This window comes from Canis aureus, chromosome 8 (genome assembly GCF_053574225.1).
Source record: "Canis aureus isolate CA01 chromosome 8, VMU_Caureus_v.1.0, whole genome shotgun sequence".
Taxonomy (NCBI): Eukaryota; Metazoa; Chordata; class Mammalia; order Carnivora; family Canidae; genus Canis; species Canis aureus.
The window spans coordinates 53,228,782-53,256,480 of NC_135618.1; the positions used below are offsets into that span (position 1 = coordinate 53,228,782).

General features: G+C 38.6%; 2 protein-coding genes across 8 annotated transcripts in view; one reads left to right on the forward strand and one right to left on the reverse strand.

Annotated features, from left to right (window-relative positions):
• On the forward strand, positions 1-25,548 carry ACSM3 (acyl-CoA synthetase medium chain family member 3). 3 transcript variants are annotated; one of them, XM_077906879.1, is made up of 14 exons: positions 3-201; positions 6,545-6,814; positions 7,308-7,518; positions 11,696-11,903; positions 13,848-13,991; positions 14,108-14,264; positions 14,537-14,616; positions 15,883-16,006; positions 17,332-17,412; positions 19,710-19,811; positions 21,045-21,172; positions 21,277-21,376; positions 24,235-24,354; positions 24,741-25,548. In XM_077906879.1, the coding sequence occupies exons 2-14, from the start codon at positions 6,614-6,616 to the stop codon at positions 24,825-24,827; spliced, it is 1,743 nt and encodes a 580-aa protein (XP_077763005.1). In that variant the 5' UTR covers positions 3-201; positions 6,545-6,613; the 3' UTR covers positions 24,828-25,548. The 3 variants fall into 3 exon arrangements, with proteins under 3 accessions (XP_077763007.1, XP_077763005.1, XP_077763006.1); XM_077906880.1 differs by lacking the exon at positions 3-201 and adding an exon at positions 6,042-6,181; XM_077906881.1 differs by lacking the exon at positions 24,235-24,354 and having other exon boundaries at positions 1-201.
• The window catches only part of ERI2 (ERI1 exoribonuclease family member 2), a 32,694-nt gene continuing 29,204 nt past the window's right edge, over positions 24,210-27,699 (reverse strand). For all 5 annotated transcript variants that reach the window (XM_077906878.1, XM_077906875.1, XM_077906874.1 and 2 more), the window contains one exon: positions 24,210-27,612. In XM_077906878.1, the coding sequence (XP_077763004.1) occupies positions 26,305-27,612 (1,308 nt within the window). In that variant the 3' untranslated portion in view covers positions 24,210-26,304. The remainder of the gene's footprint in view (positions 27,613-27,699) is intronic.

Here is a 27,699-nt window from a genome sequence, read left to right on the forward strand (position 1 = left end):
CCTCTAGAATGTCTCCACCAATCCAGGAAAGGCCTTCTGGCTGTGTCTTGCTTCTTCCAGTTGTCAGACTACTTACTACTTCTCCCTCTTCTTTTGGCTGCAACCAGGACTAAAGCAGAAGTGAGAGTTCAAGTTTCAGGGCTGCTCTTCTAGCAAACAGGTTTGCCATCACTTCCAGCTGTGTCGGAACCTGCCACTTAAGTGAGTACTACCTTATCTGTCTCCTAAGTAAGGTTTGCTAGTCTGGCACACATACTTTTGAGCAAAGATAACAAACAAGCAACCCAAACCAACAAAACAAAAATGCTGTCATGGAAGTCTCAGGCAGCCAAAGTGTTTCTATCAGAATTCCTCAGCTGTTGTGTAATTCTAGTTTATAAGTGGCCAGGAATATGTACACACACAAAAAGCTTACACATAGCAGCTATGTTTTTCATTTTAAGTCTTTTGGGACTCTGTAATTTTTTTTTTAACTCCGTGTATGTGTTAACTTGATAAAATGTTTTGGGAAAAAAATTTAATTGAGTCCAAGTAACAGCTGAGTTTTACACTATTACTGTCTACTTAGCTCTCCACCCTGCTCAGTGGCAGATTGGAATCCATCTTCTCTATCATCTGGAAAGGATGCATACTTTTTTTAAAGATTTTATTTATTTATTCATGAGAGATAGCAGAGAGAGAGAGAGGCAGAGACATAGGGAGAGAGAGAAGCAGGCTGCATGCAGGGAGCCTGATGTGGGACTTGATCCGGGGATTCCAGGACCACACCCTGGGCCAAAGGCAGGTGCTCAATCGCTAAGCCACCCAGGCGTCCCTGGAAAGTATGCATACTATGTCTAGGGAAATTTTAGGGAATATATACATGAAAATTCAAGGAAATAATCCTGGGGTAGCCCCTCTCTCCATGAAATGGTCAAGAGAAGCTCTAGAAGTCCTATATGGAAGTTTAAAGCAGGATCTTGTTAGGGCTGGGGAGAATAGTAGAGGCTTCACCTTGCTTTGAGGTGATGATATATGCTAAGTTAATGTTATTACTTGGATTACTTGGTGGGAGAGATACTTACGGAGATGTAAGGAGGCTAAAACCTCCTCTGCACTGCTGTTTATATGGATGTAGAGCTTACATTTCAGATGAGACCTTAAATACTTCCAAGCCCAACTGGCCAGCCGTGGCACTTTCTTTCTTAGAAGAGTTTTCTGTGGCTTGATACAAACATCTGGACTCATAACTCAGCTCTTTCAATAATACAATTCTTTTACAAAGAATATTGTAAACCTGGAAAATAGATGTTGTGAAATGCTAAGATTACCGGAAAAAAATTTTGTTGAGAAGTCAATCTTATTATCTTTGATTGGGAGGATGCTGATATTTTCTTTTTGGTAGAACAGAATGGTTAGGCTCATTTTAAGCTCCAACTGACTGGTCAATTTTCTTTTCAATGCATATTTGAAAGATTCTAAATGTAGTGGAGGAAATAGTTTCAAAATTTCATCTTAATTGCACAATAATGGAAACAATTCGAATGACAGCAATTAAGGACTACCTTAATCATGGTGTAGCTTTTCACTGGAACGCCATGCAGCTCTTTAAAAAAAAAAAAAAAAAAAAAAAAACATTTTTTAAAAAATGAGAAAGATCTCCATGTACTAACATGGAAAGACTTAAGAGTTTGTTGCAAAAAAAAAATTTAATGGGAAGAATAGTGTTATTCTAGGCTACCTGTTTTGTCAAAGTGATGGGGAAATAAGAACCTATAGTCATTTGCTTAAATACATGGAAAGAAATCCTGAAAAGATACATAGAAGTTATCATAGTTCCTCCAGGAAGTGAGTTGGGATGAAACTGGGCAGCAGTGAGATGAAGGTGGGAGGGGGCAGTTTTTTTTGAGAAAAGGTGGGGAGCGGGGAAGGCAGAGGGAGAGAGAGAAAGAAAATTTTAATCAGGCTCCATGCCTGGCACAAAGTCCAACATGGGACTGAATTTCACAACCCTGAGATCATGACCTGAGCCAAAATCAAGAGTTGTGTGCTGGGATCTCTGGGTGGTGCAGGGGTTTAGTGCCTGCCTTTGGCCCAGGGTGCAATCTTAGAGACCTGGGATCAAGTCCCACATCAGGCTCCTGATGCATGGAGCCTGCTTCCCCCTCTGCCTGTGTCTCTGCCTCTCTCTCTCTCTCTCTCTCTGTGTGACTATCATAAATAAATTTTTAAAAAAATTAAAAAAAAAAAGAGTTGTGTGCTTAAAAGCCTGGGCCACCCAGGCAGGGGGTAATTTTTCACTGTAATTTTTATGTTTTTGGAACTATTTGAAGACCTTCTCTAAAAAATTAAAATTAAGATAAAAGTTGCAACACTAAAAATAAAGTGTTTTAAACTACTACTTAACTTCTTCCATCAGTTTAAGGAAACCTGATGCTGATCTGTAATAAGGGAGATAGCTGCCAAATGTGTGGGCTGTAACTTGCTGGCAAACAGCAGAGAAGGGTGGTTTCCTCCCTACTTAACCCCCACTGCCAAACAAAACAATAGTGAGGGGCAGTACTTTACTAATCCTGAACCCTTAGTAAAATCTTCTTAGAAACCCTTCACCTGGGATCCCTGGGTGGCGCAGCGGTTTGGCGCCTGCCTTTGGCCCAGGGCGCGATCCTGGAGACCCCGGATCGGGTCCCACATCGGGCTCCCGGTGCATGGAGCCTGCTTCTCCCTCTGCCTGTGTCTCTGCCTCTCTCTCTCCTCTCTGTGCATTCTCATGAATAAATAAATAAAATCTTTAAAAAAAAAAAAAGAAACCCTTCACCTCAATTTTCCTGTATTTTCATGTTTCATATCATCCAGTTCTTAGCTAGTATCAATATAGATCTGCACTGTTCACAAGAATGTTCTGCAATGATAGGACATTTATTGTGTATCTGCAGTTACCTATAGGCATTAGCTACTAGTCACATGTGACTATTAAGCACTTGAAATGCAGCTAGTATTACTAAGAACTTATTTTTAAATAGTATTTAAATTAATTTAAATTTAATTAGCCACATGTGAACAGTGCAGGCAGTCATTTAAATCTGGTTAAGCAATAAAGGCACTTCTCAGGTCTACTAGAACGTTGAGCTATTGAAATAAACTATATACAAAGTTCTCTGTTCTGAAAACACCATCTATTTATTCAACAAATAAGCACATACTGTGGGCCAAACACTATGTTATTTCCCAGAGATAGTACCATGGACATAAGAGACAAAACACCCATCCTCATAGGACCTACATTCTAGTTCCAAAGATCAACAAACTATAGCCTGTGAGTTAAATCCAGTCCTCTACCTGTTTTTATACAGGCTGCAAAGCAAGAATAGTTTTAATTTTACATTTTAAAATACTTGAAAAAAGTCAAAAGAGGAACACTAATTTATGACACATGAAAATTACATGAGGGACGCCTGGGTGGCACAGTCAGTTGAGTGTCCAACTCTTGGTTTCGGCTCAGGTCATGATCTCAGAGTTGTGAGATCAAGCCCTGCATTGGGTTCCACCCTCAGTGGGGAGTCTGCTTGAGAGTCTCTTTCTCTCTCTCCCTCTGGCCCTCTGGCCTTCCCCTTGTGCTCTTTCTCAAATAAATAAATCTTTAAAAAAAAATTACATGAAATTAAAGTTTCAATATCCACAAATAGGTTTTGTTTGAAACACAGCCATGCCCATTTAGTCATAAATTGTTTGTCAATGGCTGCCGTCTCAACCAGAGTTGAAGTAAGCAGTTGCCAGAGAGAGACCATATGGCCCACAAAGCCATATTTACTATCTGAACCTTTACAGAAAAAGTTTGCCAACGCCTACTCCAGTGGGTGGGTAGTAATATGCAAGATGCCATGATAAGCACTTTGCATGCATTGTCTCATTTAATCTTTGGGACAACTCTCTGATAGAGGTTCTATTAGTCTCTACATTGGTAAAATGGGAAACTAGGATCTGAGAATGTGCATTTCTAACTAGTTTCCAGGTGACGCTGATCTGCTAGCTCACAGAGCACCACCTCTAGATCAGTGATTCCCAACCTTGATTGCACATTAGCATCCTCTGAGGAAATTTTTAAAAATATGATGCCCTGGTCCCACCCCCAGAGATTCTGATTTAATTGGCCTAAGACCCAAGAATACCCAGGTTTTTAAAAAAATATTTTATTTATTTATTCATGAGAGACACAGAGAAAGAGAGACATGGGCAGAGAGAAAAGCAGGCTTCCTGAGGGGAGCCTGAGGTGGGACTTGATCCCAGGACCCCACGATCACGACCTGAGCCAAAAGGCAGACGCTCATCTGCTGAGCCACCCAGGCATCCCTATCCAGGGATATATTTTTAAAATATTTTATTTATTCCTGAAAGAGAGAGAGAGGCAGAGACACAGGCATAGGGAGAAGCAGGCTCCACACAGTGAGCCCAACGTGGGACTCGATCCCGGGTCTCCAGGATCAGGCCCTGGGCTGAAGGCGGCGCTAAACTGCTGAGCCACCAGGGCAGCCCCCTTACCCAAGTATTTTTTAAAATGCTTTCCTGGTGATTCAAATACACAGCCTTGGTTAAGAATCATGCTCTACTGAATCCTATTGAGCCACAGTAAAGAAAAAATTGAAGTGGGAATCCAAAGATGTGAGTTCTAGTTCTAACTCTGACATAACCTATTGAAGCTCCATTTTCTTTGCAGGTGAAAAATAAGGTGCTTAAGCCAGATGATCTCAGAGGGTTCAAGCTCAGTGATTTGTCAGGTCCTCACATAAACGGGTGGGATGGTCAGAAGAAGTACCCAGATCTCCCAGTGCATTGGGTGCAGCAACATGATGCCAAACACCAGGCCCATTTAGAATATAACTTATGGCTGAGATCAGTTATTAGTTATTGTTTGGCAATGTATCAATATAGAAACTCTTCCACATAGCCATGCTGCCTTCAGACCACACAGAGTTGCAATTAAAAATTATTTAATGATGGGACACCTGGGTGACTCAGTTGGTTAAGCATCCCACTCCTGATTTCAGTTCAGGTCTTCATCTCAGCCCTGCATTTGGCTCCATGAGTAGAGCCTGCTTAAGATTCTCTCTCTCCTTTTCCCTCTGCCCCTCTCCTCCCTCTATAAAAAAATGATTTAATGATTGTGAGAGTAGTATTTTATTACAGGGATTTTGAAAAATTACAGAAAGTATGAAGAAGAGAACCCTATAATCCCTACAACCATGTTTTTAACAACCTTGTTTATGAGACCTCAGCCAAGTAAATGGCATCATGATCAAATGATTTCCCACGAAGCAGGGAGGACTAGATGGCCTGGAGGGTCCTCTCACACAAAAGTCCTAAAGGTTAAAGCCCTATTATGACATCTCTGGTAAGTGCAGCTTCAAGTCTGGACTCAAAGGTTGTGTAGGCTCCTACTGGGAGCCTGCTAACTACAGCCTATAAATTAAAGTTTGATTTTTGACAGTTCTTTCATGTCTAATTGGTACTAGGTTACTCTCAGTTTCCTCACTTATGGATTATCCACTGTGGAAATTCTCCTTAACATGTCTGTACAACTTTTGAAATGCAGGTGAAAGATATCTTTGCTTTCACTGAGTGTAATTGAATGACTCAGATCTTTACTTCTTTAGAAATACATATGGGGGGCAGCCCTGGTGGCTCAGCGGTTTAGCGATGCCTTCCGCCCAGGGCCCGATCCTGGAAACCCGGGATCGAGTCCCAAGTTGGGCTTCCTGCATGGAGGTGTCTCTGCGCCTCTCTCTTTCTCTCTCTCTCTGCGTGTGTCTCATGAATAAATAAGTTTTTTTTTTAATCTTAAAAAAAGAAATGCATATGGAAGAAAATAAGATGTAGTACATAGTCAGGAGAATGAGTTGGGACCAGATAGTTCTACGTTCAAATCCAAACAATGCCTTTGTCTTGTACTGAATGTTTGTGTCTCCCTACAAATTCATATGGTGAAACCCTACCCCACAAAATGTGATGGTATTTGGAGGCGAGGTCTTTGGGAGGTAATTAGGTTTCGATGAGGTCATAAAGGTGAGGCCCCAATGATGGGATTAGTATCATAATTGAAGAGGAAGAAAAACCAGAGCTCTCACTCTATCTACCATATAAGGATGCAAAGAGAAGATGGTCATCCACAAGTCAAGAACAGAGCCCATACTGGAAAACTGAACTGGTTAGCACTTGATCTTGGACTTTCTAGCCTCTGGAACTGTGAGAAATAAATGTCTGTTGTTTAAGCTATCCTGTCTTTGGTATTTTGTTATGGTGACCAGAGTTCACTAAGACAGCCTCTTATTAGTCGTTTTTTTCTGTCTGTAAACAGAGATGATAATATCCATTTCACAGAGTTGCTCTGAAGATTTAGTGATAATTCATATGTAAGTAAAGCACTAAGTACAGTGTTTGAAACATATAGAGTGCTCAGAGAATGGCACTCGTATGATGATAATAAATAATAATAATAAAACTACGCTACTTTGGGGTATGGCTACCTTTGGGATAGAGACAAATACATGTCCCTTTGCTTATCTTTTAGATGGACTGGATTCTGTGGAAATCCTGAGTGCAAGCTCATCCAGCAAGACTTATATTAGCTCTTGTTACCATGCAGACATTATTTCGTGCCAAGTGTTTTCGGCGCCTGGCAATCCCTGGTTCTGTGAGAGTACTGCATAAAGATTATAGGACAGTGCCCCCTCAGAACTTTACCAACTATGAATCCATGAAACAGGAATTCAAACTGGAGATTCCAGAGTATTTCAACTTTGCTAAAGATGTCCTGGACCAATGGACAAATATGGAAAAGGTATGGAACAAGGGCCAGTCCAGCTATAGTTTCTCAGATGGAAGGGACTTTGCCCCCAGGGGATATTTGGCAATGTTTGGAAATAGTTTTGGCCAGGGATGCTGCTATATATCCTCTAATACACAGGACAGTCCCCCATAGCAAAGAATTATCTGGTTCAACATGTTAGCAGTTGCGTAAAGGTTAACTTCTTAAAAAAACAAAAAGTAGTAGTAGTATACAGGTCAGAAATGGTAGGGAATGAGGCATAGATAAAGCATGGAGAGAATATAAAGGGATACAAGAATTCTAACTTTTTGGAAGGAAAAACAATCAAGCTAAATGAGAAATAACATGGCTTCCAACAGCTAGAAATAAAGATGTCAGAGTTATTTCCACATATCCTGTGTGCGTCCTAACTAATAACCTGTGAATTTTCATCTGAAAAAAGATTCCACTGAGTCAGTTAAAATAGAATTTAGCTGCATAAGGACCTTGGTTTGTCTTTCCTCAGGCTGGAAAGAGACCTTCCAATCCAGCCTTCTGGTGGATAAATGGAAATGGGGAAGAAGTGAGATGGAGTTTTGAGGAACTGGGATCTTTGTCTAGGAAATTTGCCAATATACTTACTGAAGCCTGTGCCCTGCAAAGAGGAGATCGAGTAATTGTGATTCTGCCCAAGATCCCAGAATGGTGGCTTGCGAATGTAGCCTGTCTGCGAACAGGTTAGTAGTGTTGCAGCCTGATTACATTTACACTAGGCCGGATGGGAGATTTTCCAAAACATCTAAGTAATCATGAGACATTTATTTGGGTAGATTATTTGAGGTACATAATATAGTATTATTCTCAGGAATATTCTCAGGAACCTTAGAAATGTGTTGGAAACCCATCATATCTTTTGACCTAAACTATGAGTTGAGTTTCTCATAATGAAATTGGTTTATTAACCAAATGCCAATTAACAATTGAGTACCCTCTTACCTACCACTCTTCTCTTCCTATAGACCTGTGGTCATCTGGAACTCAGTGAAGCCACAAACTCAAAGAACCCACCCCAGTTCTTGTTTCATGCCTTTATTTCTCTCATGATTAACTGCCATTCATCTGGTGCCCAAAGCAAGCAGCTTACTCCTTCCAAATCAGTTCCTACATCTTGTAAATTTAACTTCCCACATGACTCTCGAGACCCTCTTCTTCTCCAACTCCATTGTCATTGCCTTACTTCACATTTACCATATCCTGAATGGATGTGCCCAAAAGTCTCCCTGATTCTGATCTTGTGTGTGCCCACACCTTACTCTAATCCCATCCATCCTCCATAGCTAGTGGTCTTTCTAGAACACATGTTTTATCCTGTCAACATGCTCCTTGACATTATTTAATCTCTCCATTACCTACTAGGTAAAATTAGAACTTCTTTAGATGTGACATGGAATCTTCCCTTCATTGTTATCTTCCTTTCCCTTCATTGTTTTCATATTCTGCGCTCCAACTATATCAAATGGTTTCCTATAAGGTTCACGATCTTTCTTATTTCCTGGATTTTGTGTACACTGTTTCCTGTGCTTGGAAAGCCTTTCCCTCACACCTAACCACCTGGACAACTTCTATTAGATTTTCAGGTCTCAACTCTAATCTCACTTCTCAGGCAACCCTACCCTGATGTCCCAATTCAGGTGCTTTCTTTATTGACCTGCCCTAGAAAATATGTATACATTTCTATTTTAGCCTGTACTATATTGTTTGAGTATACTATTTGTTCATAAATTTGTCTTTCCCCTAGGACTATGTATGAGTCTTTAAAGCCAATGACTATGAAAGAGTCATGTCTGTACCTCCAATTATTGGCATATAGTAAGTGCTCGGTAAAATATTTGTTGAGTTAATTAATATCCCTACTCTTATGAAAATTAAGTAAACATTCTTAATTCATCATAATTACTTGTCTTTGAGAGTTACAAGTTCTCATATCACATGTACATGTAAATTGTACACTGGAGTAGCCGGTCCCACTTTTACGGTTTTTTTTTTTTAAACAAAATGATAGTTTTCATGAACGCTGCTTAAGGCTACTTAAGCTCATTGTCTTAGTCAAGGACTGTAGGATTGCCAGGACCAGAAATCCATTCATATTAGTTCAATAAGCAAGGAAAATTATTGAATGTCTACTGAAGAATCTTACAGAAAAAAAAAAAGTACGCACAGAGCAACTGGTCTTTCTCTTATTCTTTTGCTCTGAAGCCCTATGGCTCTTGTCTGTCTCTCCTTCAAGCATCTGTTCCTTTGACTTCTTTCTGCTAGCACATGGTTTCTTTGTTCTTCATTTTGGCTGACGGGTGGTTTGGTTTGTTACACAGATGCCTTGGCCCTAACTCTGCATGTCCCAATCCACTCAGTCTCTTAAATCAAATACTTGAGGCAGAATCCGACTGGCATGGCTTGGGTTGGGCCAGTCAGATGCAGTCAGAGGGAGGCTCATCTGATACAAACATGGTTACTGGGGCTGCAGAAAGGAAGGCAGAGTCTCTTAAAAGGAAGAATAAAATGGAGACAGTAAATGGTAAATCTAATGTACTAACAATGCTGAAAATAAGCATTATCTACCACCTAGAGGGATGAGTGGATGGACTAGGCTTTCAAATTCTGTTGCCAAATTGAATTATGAAAATTACTTCTTTTGCCCATCAAACAAACTTCTGGAAAAACTTTGTCTTTTCATGTAGATCTGTTAACAGGGAGAAAAGGGGCTACTAGTGCCAGAGTCTTCTGACCCTTCATGCAAATGTATAAATTGATAACATCATTTTGTATACCTTATATCATAAACATGGTAATGAGAGTCTTCCCCCACAACTTAAAGTAACATTTTGCTCCCTGGCAAGAAACTATGTAATGCTCCCCAGAATGATTAATTTGGACAGAAAGTAATTTTAATAGATAAGACTGATCACTATTAATAAATAGGTTCTTTTAAAGATAGGATATGAGGGACGCCTGGGTGGCTCAGCGGTTGAGTGTCTGCCTTCGGCCCAGGGTGTGATCCTGGAGTCCTGGGATCGAGTCCCCATCGGGCTCCCTGCATGGAGCCTGCTTCTCCCACTGCCTATGTCTCTGCCCCTCTCTCTGTGTCTCTCATGAGTAAATAAATAAAATCTTAAAAAACATAAAGATAAGATATGAATAATACATTAGCAGAAATTAATTATCTAAGGGTGACGTGTTTAAATAAAGTGCTTCTACTAGGCATGAAACGCTATCAGTGGGTTTGTTTTTAGAGAGTGCCTCTAAATTAGAGAAAACTATTAGTCCACGGTCGGCTAATAACTTATCCCAGATGGAACATCTCTAAGGAATAACCTTGGAGTGAAGCTTCATAAACATTGCTGCGTTGCCTTATTAGAAAATAATGATATTCTGAAGAACTCTGTGTTTTGGTCTTGGTTTTCTGTCTCCTGAAGACCTCCACTGGAGGGGCTTGTCCTTTCCAAAATGGAAAGATGAGCTAATGTCAAGAGTCCAGGAATGACCAAGTATGTGTTCTTCAATCTTCCTTTCCTGATGTGATGCTAGGAAGAGTAAAAACCACTGGGAAGTGCATACCTTCCACCCCTTTCTTTAGGGCCTGGACTTTTTTTTTAATTAAGATTTTATTTATTTATTCATGAGAGACACATAGAGAGAGGCAGAGACATAGGCAGAGAGAAAAGAAGCAGGTTCCCTCTGGGGAGCCTGATGTGGGGCTTGATCCCAGGACCCCAGGATCACGACCTGAACCAAAGGCAGATGCTCAACCACTAAGCCCACCCAGGTGTCCCAGAGTATGGACTTAAGAGTGGTAGAGCCTAACATATAGATATGGATACATGTAAATATAAATACAAATGTAGATATATTCTTGAAAGTTCATTAATCCTTTGAGGAAATAATAGCTAATATTTATTTGCACTCTTTACACATTTTACCTCATTTACTCCTCAATCTTATAGAATTGCCATTTTACAGATGCAGAATCTGAAACTTATGGAGATAAAGTGTTTTGTCCAAGGCCAAGCTATAAGACTGCTTGGCTCCAGGACAGACTTTTAACCATTATATACTACACTTAAAGAATAATTTACAGCAAGGAAAAGTAGATGCACAGAAAAGATGAATGCCTCAATCCTTCTCTTTGGAAAGAAATCATAAAACATTCATCTATATTTTAAAAGGTGCTGGACTAAAGTAGTTAAGTGTACAGCTCTAAGGTCAGGCTATAGGGTTCAATCCCTGCACTGCCACTTTCTACTCCAGTGATCTTTAGCAAGTTATTTATAGATTTTGCGTTTGGGGTTTTTTGGTAGTGATTAAATAAAACATGCAAAAACCTTAGAATAGCATCTGGCATTTAGCCAATAAATACGGGCAATATCACTCCTCAATCAAAATTCTCTTTAAAAAAATGGAAAAAAAAACTTTATTCAAGCTGAATGTTATGAATGGTCTTTAGATAGAAGAAAATTAACCAGCATTAACACACTTTCAGGGCAGCCCTGGTGGCTGAGCGGTTTAGCGCCGCCTCCAGCTCCGCCTCCAGTGATCCTGGAGACATTGGATCGAGTCCCATGTCGGGCTCCCTGCATGGAGCCTGCTTCTCCCTCTGCCTGTGTCTCTCTTTCTGTGTCTCTAATAAATAAAATCTTTAAAAAAAAAAACACACACTTTCATATTAGGTCAAAAGGGCCACAGGTATTGAGATCCCTTGAAAGGCAAAAGCAGAATAATGAATGGAAGAGACTGGTAAACTGAATGGTAAACTCATTTTGAGACATAAAGAGTACACATAAGCAATCTATACTACTGTGACTAACATGATAAGGGAAATGCTTCCTTCTGTACATTGTTTCTCTTCTGCTCCCTTAGGAACAGTTTTAATTCCAGGAACTACTCAGCTGACCCAGAAAGACATTCTCTACAGACTACAATCTTCGAAAGCAAAGTGCATCATCACCAATGAAGTTTTAGCCTCAGCAGTAGATGCTGTTGCATCTAAATGTGAGAATCTGCACTCCAAGCTAATTGTATCTCAAAAACCCAAAGACGGGTGGGGGAACCTCAAGGAGATGATAAAGTGAGTGGCCATAACTGCTGTAGAACAGCTTCCCCTCAAAGGAAAGGAAACACTGAAAAGATTCAATCCACAAGTGATCAGAAAAATGAAAACGGAAACAAGGCAAAGGGAACAACTGGTGATTATTGCTGCACTCATAATCTGCAAAGCTCTGAGGCAGCAAGGAATGTGGAGTGGTTTTTGTATGTTAGGACCTTGAAGGAAGCAGACTCTTTGACAGAAATTAGTTGTGTAAGAGGTTTATTAAAGATTTGTCTTGGGGTCAGCACCTATGAAGGAAGTGGAAGGATAGTGGGATTGACTAAAAGAAGAAATTCATCTGCCATGCACTCCCAGCAAAACCTTCAGCCAATCCACTGGGACCTCTGGGGCTTGGACAGCCCTTCAGAGCTGTTCCCAAATAAAGCAAAGGTCCTGGCCTTTATATACTCATACTGATCAGTAACTGGGTATGGGCTCCCCCTACAAGGAGGGGTGACCTTGAGCAAGGCAGCTCTCTTCAGACTGAAGGAATCTCTAAATAGGGCTCCCAGCACTGGTGGGGAGTAAGTGCTTCATTCTTGCAGCAGGATCTGGGAGGTGCATTCATGGCACCAACCACAGAGCTGTTATCATCTCCCAGAGAAACTGATCATAATCAATTCTTTTGTGTAGGCTATATCATTTCCTTCCAGTTAGCAACACTTCAGGTTATAAATAAGAAGAACACTTAATGTTAATGGATGCAATAAGAAAACCAAGTTACATTGATGTTCAGTCCCTGCTATGGAATGCTTCCAGGGGTTGCTTAGCACTCTTGCCAGGTATTGATTCTAACTTAGCTTTAGGTTGGCAACCAGTTCCCTCTCTAGAATGAACTTCCCACCTTTACTCAAGGATTTGGGAACATGTTTGCAACTAAAGACTTGTTCCTCCCTCCTCTAAAATAGCTAACATTTACTGAGTTCTTACCAAAACCCAAGTACTGTTCTAATTAGAAATGTTATAACTGCAACAATGGGTAGCATTTATATGGCATTGGTTAAGTGCCCAAAACTGTTCTAAGCATTTCACATATATTAACTCATTTACATGTCTCAATAACCTAAGGAGCAGGTACTATAGTAATACAGATGAATGAGGTCAAATGCTAGGATCTCGCAGAGCTGGGTTTCAAGCCCAGGGAGTCTGGCATCTGAGCTCACACTCCTAACTGCTATGTTTACTGCCTCTAGTGATGAGAGATTGGTAGGATATTCCCACCTTAGGTTTCAAAAGCAATCATATCTACAATAGAAGTGATAGGTTCGCAGCTATAGGTACTATTTTTAAGAAAGAAAATGACAGAATCATAGACTAAATAGTTGAGCTTTGTTAGGCATTGAAAACAGCTTTTCTATAATTCTTGTGGCCTGGATGTTTCTAATTCTAATGTTTCTTTCTCAGTCCAATATTCCCAGAAAAAAAATCTCTATGCTTCTTAGACAGTGGGTGTGCAGAATTTACTTTCCTATAGCTGATTCTTGAACAATGTGGGAATTACCAACCGGCTTTATACCATTACCCATGACTTCTATTAACATACTTTCTTAAAAAAAATCACATTTGAAAACATCCACAGTTCTCACAAAGCCATGATTATAAGATCACACATCCCTCATTCTGCTGGTGGTATGATAAATTGTCTTAAGATTTTTTAAATGCTTCAGCTTTTCTTTATTATACAATAAAAAGCTATGAAGCCAGCTCTTATAAATGGACTTTGATGACAAATTTAGTTTAATTCCAGAAAGCATGTAAGAAGATAAAGAGATGACTTTTACCTTGGAATTCAACCTAAATCATGGGGGCCTGATCCATGAGGTGAAGAGATCCGAGTAGATGGTTTCTTGAATTCTTTTCTGTGGTTAATAGTTTATGATGCCATGTGCAATGTGCAGAATCATTGTAGTTCTTCCTTTGTAGACACGCCAGTGACAACCACACCTGTGTGAATACAAAACACGATGAGATGATGGCCATTTACTTCACCAGTGGAACAAGCGGATCTCCTAAAATGACTGGTCACAGCCACAGCAGTTTTGGTTTAGGATTATCTGTAAATGGAAGGTACTTTCACACAGCTCCAGCTTCATGTGTCAAAATTACAAAGATGATGATGCATTTATTGGTCTTTTAAAATTTGTTCTCCTTAGTTAAATCAGGACTATTCTTTCTTTTCCCAGGTTCTGGCTGGATTTGACACCTTCAGATGTGATGTGGAATACCTCAGACACAGGTTGGGCAAAGTCTGCTTGGAGTAGTGTCTTTTCTCCATGGATCCAGGGAGCATGCGTATTTGCACATTACTTGCCACGTTTTGAGCCAACTTCCATCTTCCAAGTAAGGAGAGCACAAGAGGTGACCATTTAGGAATGCTTTAGCCACGTCCCTAACAGGACTGATGAATAAAAGTAACTTGCAGAAATCAGAGAAGACCACATGGCTTAAGATATTTCACATCTGGAAGGTCAATTATCTTGAAAGGATATGCAGAGGAAAGGTGTGACATTTACGTTAGAATAAGCAATGTTGAGGTTGTGCTGTGCCTGCCATAAACATGTGGGGACTCATTAAAGTTGTAATAGGACTAAGAGTTTACTTCTACATTGCAGACACTTTCCAAGTTTCCCATCACAGTCTTTTGTTCAGCACCGACTGCATACCGAATGCTCATACAGAGTGATATGACCAGGTAAGAAAGGTTGGTAAACAGTCACTTAGTGGGAGTAGGGGAGAGGAAGAGGAAGCCATAAGATAAAGCATCTTTCTGCCTAAAAACATCGTTCCACGCTAGTAGGTAGGGAATTTAGCAATCTCTTCTCCCCCTTCTCCTTTGTGCTTTTTGTTAAGTCACCATTGGTACATCCAGGGCAGGCACTCCCAAGCGAGGAAAGGAAAGGGAGGGCTCAGCCATGGGTATACCCCTGAGCCCAGTAGTTATGGATAAAAAAGTGTTTAATCTTTTGGATGACAAATGTTACCTGAGCTGAGAAAGTAGAGGAATGACCCCTTTTTGGAGCCCTACCCCAGCAAATAGGAAAAGGGGTGAATGTCTTTTGCTCTATTACTCATTCTATTTGAAAGGGTGCATTGGTAAATATTTTTAAACTGTCAAAATTGTTAAAACTTTTTGAATAGGAAATATTTCATATGACATAAAATTCAATAGGTACATAAGAATGTAAAGTGAAAGGTCTTTCTCTAAGCCCCGTCCTTGGTCTCCATTATCCTCCCTGAAATCTGTGCAAACAAACCAATATGCCAGTGTTCTCACCCTCTCTTTTATAAACATAAATAGAAACATAATATGTTCACAGTCCTGTACTTTCCTCTTATTTGCCTAACAATACATCCTGGAACTGTGTGCTATCCAGTTCTATCCAATATGGTAACCACTTGCCATATATAGTTATTTAAATTTAATTTTAATTAATTAAAAATTCAGTTCCAAAGTTGCACTAGCCATGTTTCAAGTGCTCAATAGCCACATAGGGCTAGATAATACTGCAGTGGATAGTGCAGATAAAGAACACTTTGATTGTGGCAAAAGTTTCTACTGGAAAGCACTGTCTAGGAGCTTACTTATTTTTTTATTTTTATTTTTTAACAGCTCTACAGTATTCCATTGCATAATATTCTACAGTCAGTTTAACCACACAATTGGTAAAATTTTAATCACTGGTTTAAAATGTTATCATGCAAAACCTTCCCTGAGGATGACATGGCTTTTTTTTTTTTTTCAACAGATCACACACTCCCCCCAAAAAAAGTGGGAAAAAATGGATGTCTTGGGAGTCATTTTATGATGTTAGAATGGTTTGTTTATTTTGTATTGGAGAGGGGAGGAAAGGAGGAAGGAACAAAAACGTACCTTATATTGAATTTCATTAGAAATAATTCTAATTTTCATTTCTCTCCATTTTTTCTCCTAAATTTAATTTTTCTGTTTTGTGAGAAGCTATAAGTTCAAAAGCTTAAAGCACTGTGTGAGTGCGGGCGAACCAATCAATCCTGAAGTTACTGAACAATGGAGAAAAAGGACAGGTCTGGATATCTACGAAGGATATGGACAGACTGAAACGGTATAGGATCTCATTGAAAAGACAGGGCTGGACTTAGTTGGATGAATAAAACCTGTAAATAAATATAAATAATTGGTAAATAATTTTTAAAATAAGTGTTTATTATATGCTTATGATTGAGGGATAGGAGGTAGATGAGTGATTAGAATAGTTAAAAAAAAAAGTTGAGGGGACAGCCTGGGGTGGTTCAGCGGTTTAGTGCTGCCTTCAGCTCCAGGCGTGATCCTAGAGACCCACAGGTGTGGATGAGTCCCACATTGGGCTCCCTGTATGAAAGCCCGCTTCTCCCTCAGCCTGTGTCTCTGCCTCTCTCTCTCTCATGAATAAATAAATAAAATCTTAAAAAAAAATGTTGGGGGACTCCTAGGTGGCTCAGTGGTTGAGCGTCCGCCTTTGGCTCAGGACATGATCCCTCAATCTCAGGATCAAGTCCCACGCAGGGAGCCTGCTTCTCCCTCTGCCTCTATCTCTGCCTCTCTCTCATGAATAAATAAATAAAATCAGAAAAAAAAAAGTTGGGAGGGAAGCTAGTTGCAAAAAAGTTCTGTAACAGACACAGTTGTTCACGCATTCATTGAGAAAAACCACTATAGAGCTGATCAAAGTGAGAGCATTAAAATATATTTTAAGTGAAAGAATGCTAGATCTATAGAAAGATTCCCCTATAACTCTCTTAGGGCTGCCTCAAAAATGGAGAATGCTGAGTTCCTTGTTACTTGAAATATTAAGAGTTCACTAGATGACTCCTTGGCGAATATACTCTTAAAAAAGGGTTATTTAAGGAGCTCGTAGAAATAAGAATAAGAAGAAATCCTAGGGGAAATGAATAAACTACTAATAAAAGTGTAAGGAAGAGGAGGCATACAATGGAGCAGATAAAGGAAAAGCTGAAAGAAATTTTTCATAGCGTGTCTTTTTATAATGCTTCTATTTTTAAACCATAAGAATGTAGTACCTGGTCAAAAATTAAAATATCAAAAATAAAATTGACAGATGTATTAAATAGAAACAACATAACAAGTATCATGCTAATATGGGTACAAATATTTTCATAAATATGAATATTTTAGTAATTATCAATTTATTAAGTGTTATAACTTTAAGTATTTGATTAGCATCTATCTTTACACTCCACAAGAGCAGAAAATTTGTTTTATTTTGAGCCTTGGTCATCATGAGTTCTCAATAAATATTTGTTGAATGAATGCATGGTGGATGAATAAATGAATTTTAAGTTTCTTATAACGTTACTTGACTCTTTCTCCTGTTTTCTTTTCTTTTCTCTCTCTCTCTCTCTTTTTTTCCTCTTTCTCCTTCTGAACTAGGTGCTGATCTGTGGAAATTTTAAGGGAATGAAAATTAAGCCTGGCTCAATGGGAAAGCCGTCTCCTGCTTTTGATGTTAAGGTTTGTACACCCCTTCCAGGAGAATTTTTAAGGACCTAATCGGTTTACCACTTAACAGCACTCTACCCTCCCCAACACTCCTAGTTTTGGTGATGATTTCATGTTACTTATATGATATCTTAATTTCCATGTAATGGAAATGGATTAGAGACATTAGTTTAGTGGTCTCCACTTTTTTTCTTGCAAAGCAGTTTCTTGTACCAAGCAGTTCTAGGCATTTTATAAATATTAATCCATTTGATTCCCTGAAAGAACCTATGAGAGACATACCAACATAAGAACCATTCTAGAATGGCTGAACGGGAAGTAGGAGGTACAGGCTCCCAGTTATAGAATGAGTAAGTTACAAAGATAAAACACACAACATAGGGAATTGAGTCAATGGTCAATGGTTATATAATAGTATTGTATGGTGACAAAAGGTAGCTAGCTATATTTGTGGTGAGTATAGAAAAATATATAAACTTGAATCACTATGTTGTACACCTGAAACTAATGTAACATTGCATTTCAACTGTACATTAATAAAAAATAAAAAAGAACCATTTTTTATATATAGCTATTTCACATAGCTAGTAGCTACTAGTGCTGGGATTCAATCCCAAGCAATCTGGTTCCAATATCTGTACTCTTAACCACAGCACTATACTGCCTTTCTGATAAGAGAGGTCAAGACCTTCTAAGGGGTTCAAGTAGGCCAAAGGAAGTTACAGTTTATAGTAGCTGAAGTATCTTTCTCCTTTCCCAGGCCTGCCTGGCCATTTCCTGGCTCTCTGTAACCATGACCATTATTACCACCTGGTCCCTAAGGAGCATCCTATTATCCGATCTGCACACTTTGTACAGGGTTAGAATGGTTCTCAGATCAGCAGACGCAAAGCTAGGTATAGCCAAAGGAACTGACACTAATACATAAGAGAAAACCATAACATAGTATCAAAAACACAAAATGGATGAATTTACAGAATGAGGCACTCAGCACCAAACCTAAATGAGGGTAAGTTATAAATTAAATCAATGTTTCCCAAGCTTTTCTGATCATAAGGATTACATGGACGCTTGTTAAAAAATACTTATTCTCAGGCCCCTTCTAGGTAGGACCCTGAAATCTGTATTTTAAACAAGGATCCCACTTCTTATGATCAGAGAGGAAGTTTGAAATGGATTGCTGATGTCAGTTTATATAATAAACCAGATGTGGGTTCTTCCCCTTGCTTTATGAGAACCTTGTCTAAAGATAGGCTTGCCTGGTGGTTCAGGTCTGGCTTTGAGCTTCATGAACTGAGTGTCTTTGGCTGAGTGTCTCTAGAGAGGTTATTAAAGTCTCAGTTTCCTGATTTGTAAAATAGGGACAAGGGTGACCAACTTGTCCCAGTTTGCCTGGGACTTGACTTGGTTTTAGAATGAAAAGTCATACATCTCAGGGACACTCTCCTGCCTCAGTCCTGGGTAAACCATGATGGCTGGTTGCCCTAATAATAGAACTGATACCATAGGTTTTTTGTGAGGATTAAATGAGATAATATCTCTAAAAAGCATACCAAAGTACTTGGCACATAATAAAGGTCTGAAAGAGAGGCCTTTATCATCATTCATCTCTCCCTTGGTACCTAGGGAGAGTGCTGTAATAATGCTAACCAAATAAGACTGTTATAAGAATTAAGGAAAACAATGCAAGTTAAGTACTTAGAACTGTAGTATTTCTTACTTGGAATGCAGTCAGTGCTTATGAAATGCTAGCTACTATTAGGTACTTCAGGGAACCAGAAGGACTGGGAAAAAGGTAAGAAAGCTAGGCTTCTGGCATACTCATCAGTGTCTCAACCAGAGAACATTCCCTTTTCCCTGCTTACTAATATTGGGCTCTTGAAATAAGGTTTTATTTGTTCCAAAGTTAAACAAAGTTTGAAAACCAGTAATGAAATATTTACTTGAGAGTAAAAGACAGTCAAGACATATTGCAAATGATAAAAGCAGATTATAAAAGTGTATTATAAAGTGATCCTATTTTTTTCCTATGTTTATATTGTCTCAAAAGAGATCACCAAAAGGGCGATTAATGTTAGACGGTAGAATTAAAGACGATTTTTACTCTTCACAATTTGCTAACTTGCAGTTTATATTTTGTACTAAGAATTTAAATAAACACATTTCTCTTGGGAATTTAAAGTACACTTAAAATTTTTTTTGAAGTCTGTAATGTTAAATGGCAAAAATACAAAACAAAACAAAGTAAAAATTTAACATGTACCTTTGCATAAAAATTCCCTGAAATAAATTGTTCTCTTTTATCCTAGATTTTAGATGTAAATGGCAATGTTCTACCTCCGGGACAAGAAGGAGATATTGGCATTCAAGTTCTACCTAACCGACCATTTGGCCTTTTTACTCATTATGTAGTAAGAGACTTTTTAAATAACCTCTTACTTCCTATTTATTTTTCAAAAGTGCTTGGTAACTATCCCTTTCTGTCACAAAACACACCTAGATAGGTGCTTGGACTTTTTTGAGAGATGTCCTAAATTGTGACCCCTCAGATAGGAAATTGAGGAAACACCCAAATGTTTGTTCTCCCAAGGCTCATGAAGGTAAGAAAAGGTAGCCCTAGAAAGACAGCCCTTTTTGTATACACTGCTCCTCTACACTATACAGTAGTAGCCAATCATTTTCCTGAAATCTGATTAGTGGTCTCCCTTCTTGAGTGAGAGGGACAGAAAATGGGGCCGTGAGATTAAGAAATGTCTTTCACTAGAGGCCTTCCAAGCTCCCCACGGTTTGCAAACCTATTTTCATCTCTAATCAAAGTATACAAATTATAGCAAAGTTTACATTGATATAATCAAAGGTCCGGGTTCTACTTGTCAGTGAATTTTACATAACGTAACAATACTTCCTTTCCCATCTTGCCAAAGTTATAGAACCAATTCTCTGTTTCTATGTAAAAACAAAACACAAAAACAAACAGTTTGTTCTTTGAATTATTAGGTGCTGATGCTTTCTTTTAACTCTGAGTATTCACCTCTCTCTCTTTTCCTGCCAGTGTTAGATATTAGCCACATTAAAGACTTATTAGCCCACTCCTTGGATCTCTGAACTCCTGCAGTGTTTAGTGATACATCAAAGAAAATTCTCAGGGAGGCACCTGGGTGGCTTGGTTGGATTAGCATCCAACTCTTGGTTTTGGCTGGGGTTGTGATCTCAGGGTCATGGGGTTGAGCCCTACATTGGGCTCTGTGCTCCATGCAGTCTTCTTGAGATTCTTTCCCTCTCTCTCTGCTCCCCCTCCTTCCCCTACTCTCTAATTTTAAAAATCTTTTAAAAAGAAAAGAAAATGCAAAAAAAATAAAATAAAATAAAAAATAAAAAATAAAAATAAAAATAAAAAATAAAAAAAAAGAAAAGAAAAGAAAATGCTAAGTATGGCAGCATGACTATCTTTGTAACTGTAGTTTACCTTTCTTAGATTGGGCTAGCTCAATGCTGGAATTTCATCCTTGTTCCACGTGCTGGCTCCTCTTCATTCCAAGGCTTCTTAAAAAAAACCACTTTGTTTCCCTTGAACATTTAAAAATCCAACTCAACAGAAGAATCAGATTCACAGTAATACTAACAAAATGCAATTTGTTTCATAGGATAATCCCACAAAAACCGCTTCAACCCTACGAGGCAATTTCTACATCACTGGGGATCGGGGCTATATGGATGAAGATGGCTATTTCTGGTTTGTTGCAAGATCAGATGATATCATATTATCCTCTGGGTAATTTTTCATCTGCACATATGTTTTATGTTAATTGATCATTGGTGTTCTGGAATGAACCTGCTGCTCACCTTTATAAATTGTTGGCATGTTTTATTTTCCAGTTACAGAATTGGACCATTTGAGGTAGAAAGTGCCCTCACTGAACATCCTGCAGTTGCAGAGGCAGCTGTTGTCAGCAGCCCAGACCCCATCAGGGGAGAGGTAAGAAAAAAAAAAAAAAAGAAAGGATTCATTTCTACTTTATAATTTGTTGGCAGTCTAACACATACTTTTCAACAGTTCATTGAAACAGAATTACCCAAATGTTTCACTAACTATGCAAGTCAGATAGTCATTAGTAAAAATGCTAATCATAAAGAACTGCCAGGAATAAGACTGAAAATATAAATATAAGGAATTTGAATCTTTTCCATAGAGAGATGATATGAATGTCAACAACCCCCAGCTTATAGTAGGATACGATGCTAGAGGTCAGCTAAATAGGATTAAGTTATTACCCAGCTCTGGAAAACAATATGATCCCTAGTATAGCTGAGGAGGATAGGCCGGCATCAAATATCGAGGGTGGCAGGAAGGTCAGAGGTAGGAACTGAGGCAACTAGAAGTAGGCTGGGTAGGAAGACAAGTAGAAGATTCAGAAAATAACCTGTGAATAAGGCAGGGGTCCTAAAAGCTTTTTTTTTTTTTTTTAAGCTTTATGCCTTGAACTCATGATCCCGAAATCAAGTCAAGTCATATGTGTTCCTGAAAGCTCAATCGTAGTGGGGGTGATCAGATGGTGGTTTGGGTTTAAAGGTTCCATGCTATTCTGCAGGCCCCCTTTGCCAGGCAGGGCCTCCAAAATTCCATATAAAAGAGAACAGGGAAGTGATTCTGTGATTATTGAAGTTTATCCTTTCACTCCAAATTCCACCCGTAGGATCACAAAGCTCTTTGGAATCTGAAGGTCATAAGGCACTATTGGACTTAGGCAATGATGGAAATGTTCTAGATCTGTGCCATCTGATACAATATACGTGGCTATAAAGCACTGGAGATGTGGCTGATGTGACTGAGAAAATTTTTATTTCATTTTAATTAAATAGTAACGTGTGGCTACTGGCTACCATATTAAATAGCCACCATTGTAGTTTCTCATAAAAATGCAAAATTTTGCACAGAATTTCAGAGAAACTCTGAAGCTGACTTAAGGATTTCGGTTAAGAAAAAATTTTGTGGGCAGCCCCGGTGGCTCAGCGGTTTAGCGCCGCCTTCAGCTTGGGGTGTGATCCTGGATACCTGGGATCAAGTCCCATGTCAGGACTGCATGGAGCCTGCTTCTCCCTCTGCCTGTGTCTCTGCCTCTCTCTCTCTGTGCCTCTCATGAATAAATAAATAAAATCTTAGAAAAAAAAAAAAAGAAAAAAATTTTGTACTTCTAACACTACTACAACTAATACCTAGTAGTTCTGATGACTTAGTATATTCCAGGTATTGTAAGCCCTACATAGGACCTGTATATGTTAACCTATTTAGTTCTCACCACCTCTTTTTTTTTTGGAGAAGAAAACAGAAACAGAGGTATCCTAACTTCCCCAAGATTACACAACAAAGTGTGATTTGAACCCAGGCCATCTGATATTAGAGTTCATGCTCTTAATCATGTTAGGGTGCTCCTTATTAATTTATCATCTTTTGTAATGGTTTACAAAGATTTTTATAGGGGCACTTGAGTGGCTCAGTCAATTGAGCATCTGATTCTTGATTTTGGCATAGATCATGATCTCAGGGTCATGAGATTGAGCTGTGTACAGCTCCACACTCAGGGTTAAGTATGAGATTCTCTCCCTCTCTCTCTCTTTGCCCTTCTCCCTACTGCTGTGTGGGTTTTCTTTAAAATAAAAAAATCTTGAAAAAAAAAAAAAAAACTTTTGTAAAGATATAATAGACCCTACCCAAGGTGTAGAAGTCATCAATATGCAAAACAGTAATTATAAACATTAGTTCTTAAAATAATCTGGCTCTGAATGATTCACTTGTATCAAGGTTAAATTTTTTTAATTCATAAAAATGTTAAGCAAAAGAGCCAGTATAAACATTTTCTTAAGTATCAAAAAATGAATAGGATAAAATTATATATAGGTAGCCCAAAAACTCTGGGCAGGGCAGAATTTTCCAAAACTTTTTTAAGATTTCATGAGAGACACAGAAAGAGGCAGAGACATAGGCAGAGGGAGAAGCAGGCTCCCTGCAGAGTGCCGGATGTGGGACTCGATTCCAGAACCTGGGATCATGCCCTGAGCCGAAGACAGACATTCAACCTCTGAGCCACCCAGGTGTCCCTTTCCAAAACATTTCAAGGAAGAATGAATTTTGGAAACGGGCTTTGTGAGCATAAACTGATGAAGTCTTCCTGGTTTTCTGCCAATTAGAGAGCAAGGGTTATCACCACTTTCTATTCTTTTTCCTCAGGGTTAGGTAAATTTGTCAGAGTAATAGCAAAGTGGCTGTTGGAATCTTCACAGCCTTTTATCAACACAAGTATCTCTGGAATGAAGAGTGGACAGTCTCAATGAACTCCGTTCAATAAGGATATAGCAAATGCGGTATGAATACTCTTTATAAGGGCCACACTGAGCCTAGAAACTAGGCTAGATCAAGCTTAGATGTTACCCAAGAGGCTATGCTTAGTGCACTGCTGAGTTTCTGAAAGGATTATTTTTTTTCTAAAAGGAAATTTTCTTGAGGGAGATAAAAGATGAGGCAAGAAGTCAAAGCAAAGACAGCTCAGAAACAGAAAAAGGTCAGAAAGCAGAGTTCAAGATGTAGTTAGATGAGCAAATTCCAGTTCATTAAGATCATTAACAAAGCAGGGGTCCCAGAAACTGTCTTGTACTACAGAATAGGAAGTATGGAACTCAACTGCCTGGCTTAAGAGCACAGAGCTAGAATCAAACCCTATGAAAATTTCTGGCCCATCCTATCAAGCACTTAAGATTCCTGGTTAGAGAAAGTAATCAAGACACACTAAAACATAAAAATACACAACTCATCCTCCTGGTGTTTCAAATATTTTTTAGGTAGTAAAGGCTTTTATTGTTTTGACCCCTGATTATAAGTCATGTGACCAAGAACAACTGAAAAAGGAGATTCAGGAGCATGTAAAAAAAACTACAGCACCTTACAAATATCCCAGAAAGGTAGGTATTCTAATTATGATGACAATCTGCTTACTGTTCTGAAAAATTTCGGCTGTTTATTATTTTTATTTTAATGAACATTCTCCTCAAACACGCTACACCAAATATGCTAAATGAACTAATGATGTGGATAACAATCAGAATCTTTGAGATTAAAATGAAACTCTTGACATAATTTGCTGGGTCATTTGGCTTACTGGATTTCTAATAAATACTAAATATCAAGCAAAATCTCAACAATACCCCTCTCCCTGCGAGGTTGTTACCAAAACCCACCCAGATGGGTGTCCTAATTCTTTCATTTAGAGATAATAAAACTGCTATATTACTGACTTGGTCTAAAGATGAAAACTTCTGGGCTAATTTTTTCCCCTTGATACCAACAGGTAGAATTTATTCAAGAGCTGCCAAAGACTATCAGTGGGAAGATAAAGAGAAATGAACTGAGGAAGAAAGAATGGGAAACAATTTAAATCCATTCTATTATTTATCACAGTATCTATAAAACAAAGACAAACCACAATGTTCTGGAGAGGTGATTAAAAATGTGATAATATACTTGTAAATTGTTGATTTAAAGTATCTCATAAAAAAATAAAATATCTTATGATTGGGGCACCTGACTGGCTCAGTCAGTAGAGCATGTGAATCGATCTCAGGGTTGTAAGCTTAAGCCCCACATTCAGTGTAGAGATTAGTTAAAAAGTTAAATCTTTAAAAAAAATAAAATATCTTATGGTTATAACATCAGAGGGTAAGTTTTGAAATAAAATATTCAGTAAATTCCTCTGTATTAGTGTCAATGTTCTCATGATTTTGATATGAAAAGAATACCATCAATTGCTGAGAAATTTTTAGACATATAGTATCTGAACCAAATTGCCAACCCGTTGGTTTTCAAATTCTAGTTAAATAATATTTCTGATGTTAATATACAAATCAGAACAAATCTTCAAGTTTTGAAATATAACTAAACAACTTATTATTAGAAAAACAAAAATATTGGTTAGAAGATTATCATAATTCTTAAAGTATAAGTATCTACCTGAAAATAGGCTAGCGATTTTTATTAGTCATATTTTTATTGAAATATCTTAAAATATCTCAAATTTATTCCAAGGTCTAAGTATAAAAGAAGGACATCATATACTACCGTTGCTTATATCTAATCTAATAAATGCAGTGTACAAGATATTTAATTTGTGGTTCTTTGGGGCGGCTGGGTGGCTCAGTTGGTTAAGTGTCTACCTTCAGCTGGAGTCATGGTCTCAGGGTCCTGGGATCAAGTTCTCAAGTCAGACTCCCTGCTCAGTGGGGAGTCTGCTTCTCCTTCTCCCTCTGTCTCCTCCCCCCTGCTCATGCTCTGTCTCTCTCTCTCAAATAAATAAAATCTTAAAAAAAATAAATTGTGGTTCTTCAAAACAGTATGATACATTTGGCAAGTGTTAATATATGACATAATAATAAAACAGTGGAGGATCCCTGGGTGGCTCAGCGGTTTAGCGCCTGCCTTTGGCCCAGGGCACGATCTTGGAGCCCCGGGATCGAGTCCCGCGTTGGGCTCCTAGCATGGAGCCTGCTTCTCCCTCCTCCTGTGTTTCTCTCTCTTTCTATGTCTATCATAAATAAATAAATAAATCTTAAAAAAAATAAAAAAAATAAAACAGTGTACAACTATTATCAGATACTCACAATGTTTGGAAACTCAAGAACAATCAGGATCCATATGTAAACAGAAAACAAATGTTAGATAACTGACAAATGAAATTAGAAGCCTGTGAAATTTTTTTCTCAATTTACAGTTTGTGTGTGTTTAATAGCCCCAGTACAATCTACAGACCTCAGATATGCTAAGTTTCCATAACTTGTAGCACTACACACTTGTTTTCTTTTTATTACACAAAAGGTCACATCAAAGTAAAAGAATAGTTTGGATGTAGAGAAAGTTTATCAACTCCTCATTGAAGGTCTGAGTCTCAATGAATTTTTAGCACAAAAATTTATATTTCTGTCACAACTACGGCTTATTTCTGCAGAACTAAGAGTGAGTCCTCCTGGGGAATGAGACAGAACTCTGCTGTTGGCTCTCTCCTTTTGAAGTGCTTGTTCCCATTTGAAATAACCACAACATTTTCTGTTTTCTTGGTATTTCCCAACTGGGCAACAATAGAAGACTTTTCCATGGTTTGGTCCATTATTAGTAACAACAAGTCTCTTAGATCTTCGGCCACACTTGCATAAAGGAGGTGTCATTTTCCCACTCTTCCAAGGCTCTTGTAGATTAACTGTAGAAGCTAAGATAGAAGGGAGGACCTTCCAGGAACAACTTCTCACTGGGGAGCCATCAGATGATGTAGGTTTTTCTTCATGAACAGTGAGGGTCTGTTTTTTTGCTGGTGGGAAAGCCGGGGGCCTGGATACATTCCTCTTAGGACCACCTAAAAGAAGGGGGTATTTCTCCAAAACTGAAGGATGAGACACACTGGCATTAACACTGTAGAAGCTACTTGATTTGCGTTCAGGTAATTTAAAGTCAGAAACATCTGAACCTGGATCTTTAGCTTCTTTCACATGATAAATAGTAGTATGTGGACTCTTATATACAACAGACTTAGAGGTCCCAGATTTTTGAGGACCTTCTTCTATGCCTTCTTTTAAAACCATTAATCTTTCTATAGAATTAAATGAAGTGTCTAAGTTTGAGTCACCAATGGGAGGTATACAATCTATATTTTGCTCAGGCTGAGATGCTGGCAGTAAAGCTATATCCTCCCAATCGGCCAACATAGGTAAACAATCAAGAGCAGAACTCATTTCCGTATCAGAAACATGATTAACAGATGAAATGGTAGTTGAAACAAGTACCAATTCTGAACCAATCGTTGAAGACTTAGATTTGGTATTAAATGCAAGGTGTTTGTTTCTTATGTCCTTCTGCATAGGTATATTCAAGCTGGAAGATGGCAACTGCTTTAGAGAATTAGAGGACTTTGTATTAAAAAGAGATAAGTTGCTTTTGCCATTGTGAAGACCTGTGTTTACGTTGTTCTTTAGTTGGAACTGATCTTGCTGTACCTTTACAGGAGAATTCATAACAACTGGCCTCATTTGAACTTTTCCATGAGAACTTACTGCATTTTTAGGCTCCCTATCATATATGCTCAGACCCTGAATGTTACTGTTGCAGGCTGATGTTTCTTCAACTTGATTCGTATTCAAATTTCTGGCCAAAATTCTGGAATTCTTCTTAGTGGGAACCTAGGATTCCACAGACAAATCCAATAGCTTTAGAGACTATGCATTCATAATCTCTTTGATACACATCATATGATTTGACAAAAAAGA

Bases quoted from the DNA above. Each gene is read 5' to 3' on its own strand.
- ACSM3 (XM_077906879.1), top strand. From the start codon at position 6,614: ATGCAGACATTATTTCGTGCCAAGTGTTTTCGGCGCCTGGCAATCCCT. The intron at 16,007-17,331 runs GTATAGGATCTC...CTTCTGAACTAG, and splicing joins GATATGGACAGACTGAAACG to GTGCTGATCTGTGGAAATTT. The intron at 17,413-19,709 runs GTTTGTACACCC...CTTTTATCCTAG, and splicing joins CTCCTGCTTTTGATGTTAAG to ATTTTAGATGTAAATGGCAA.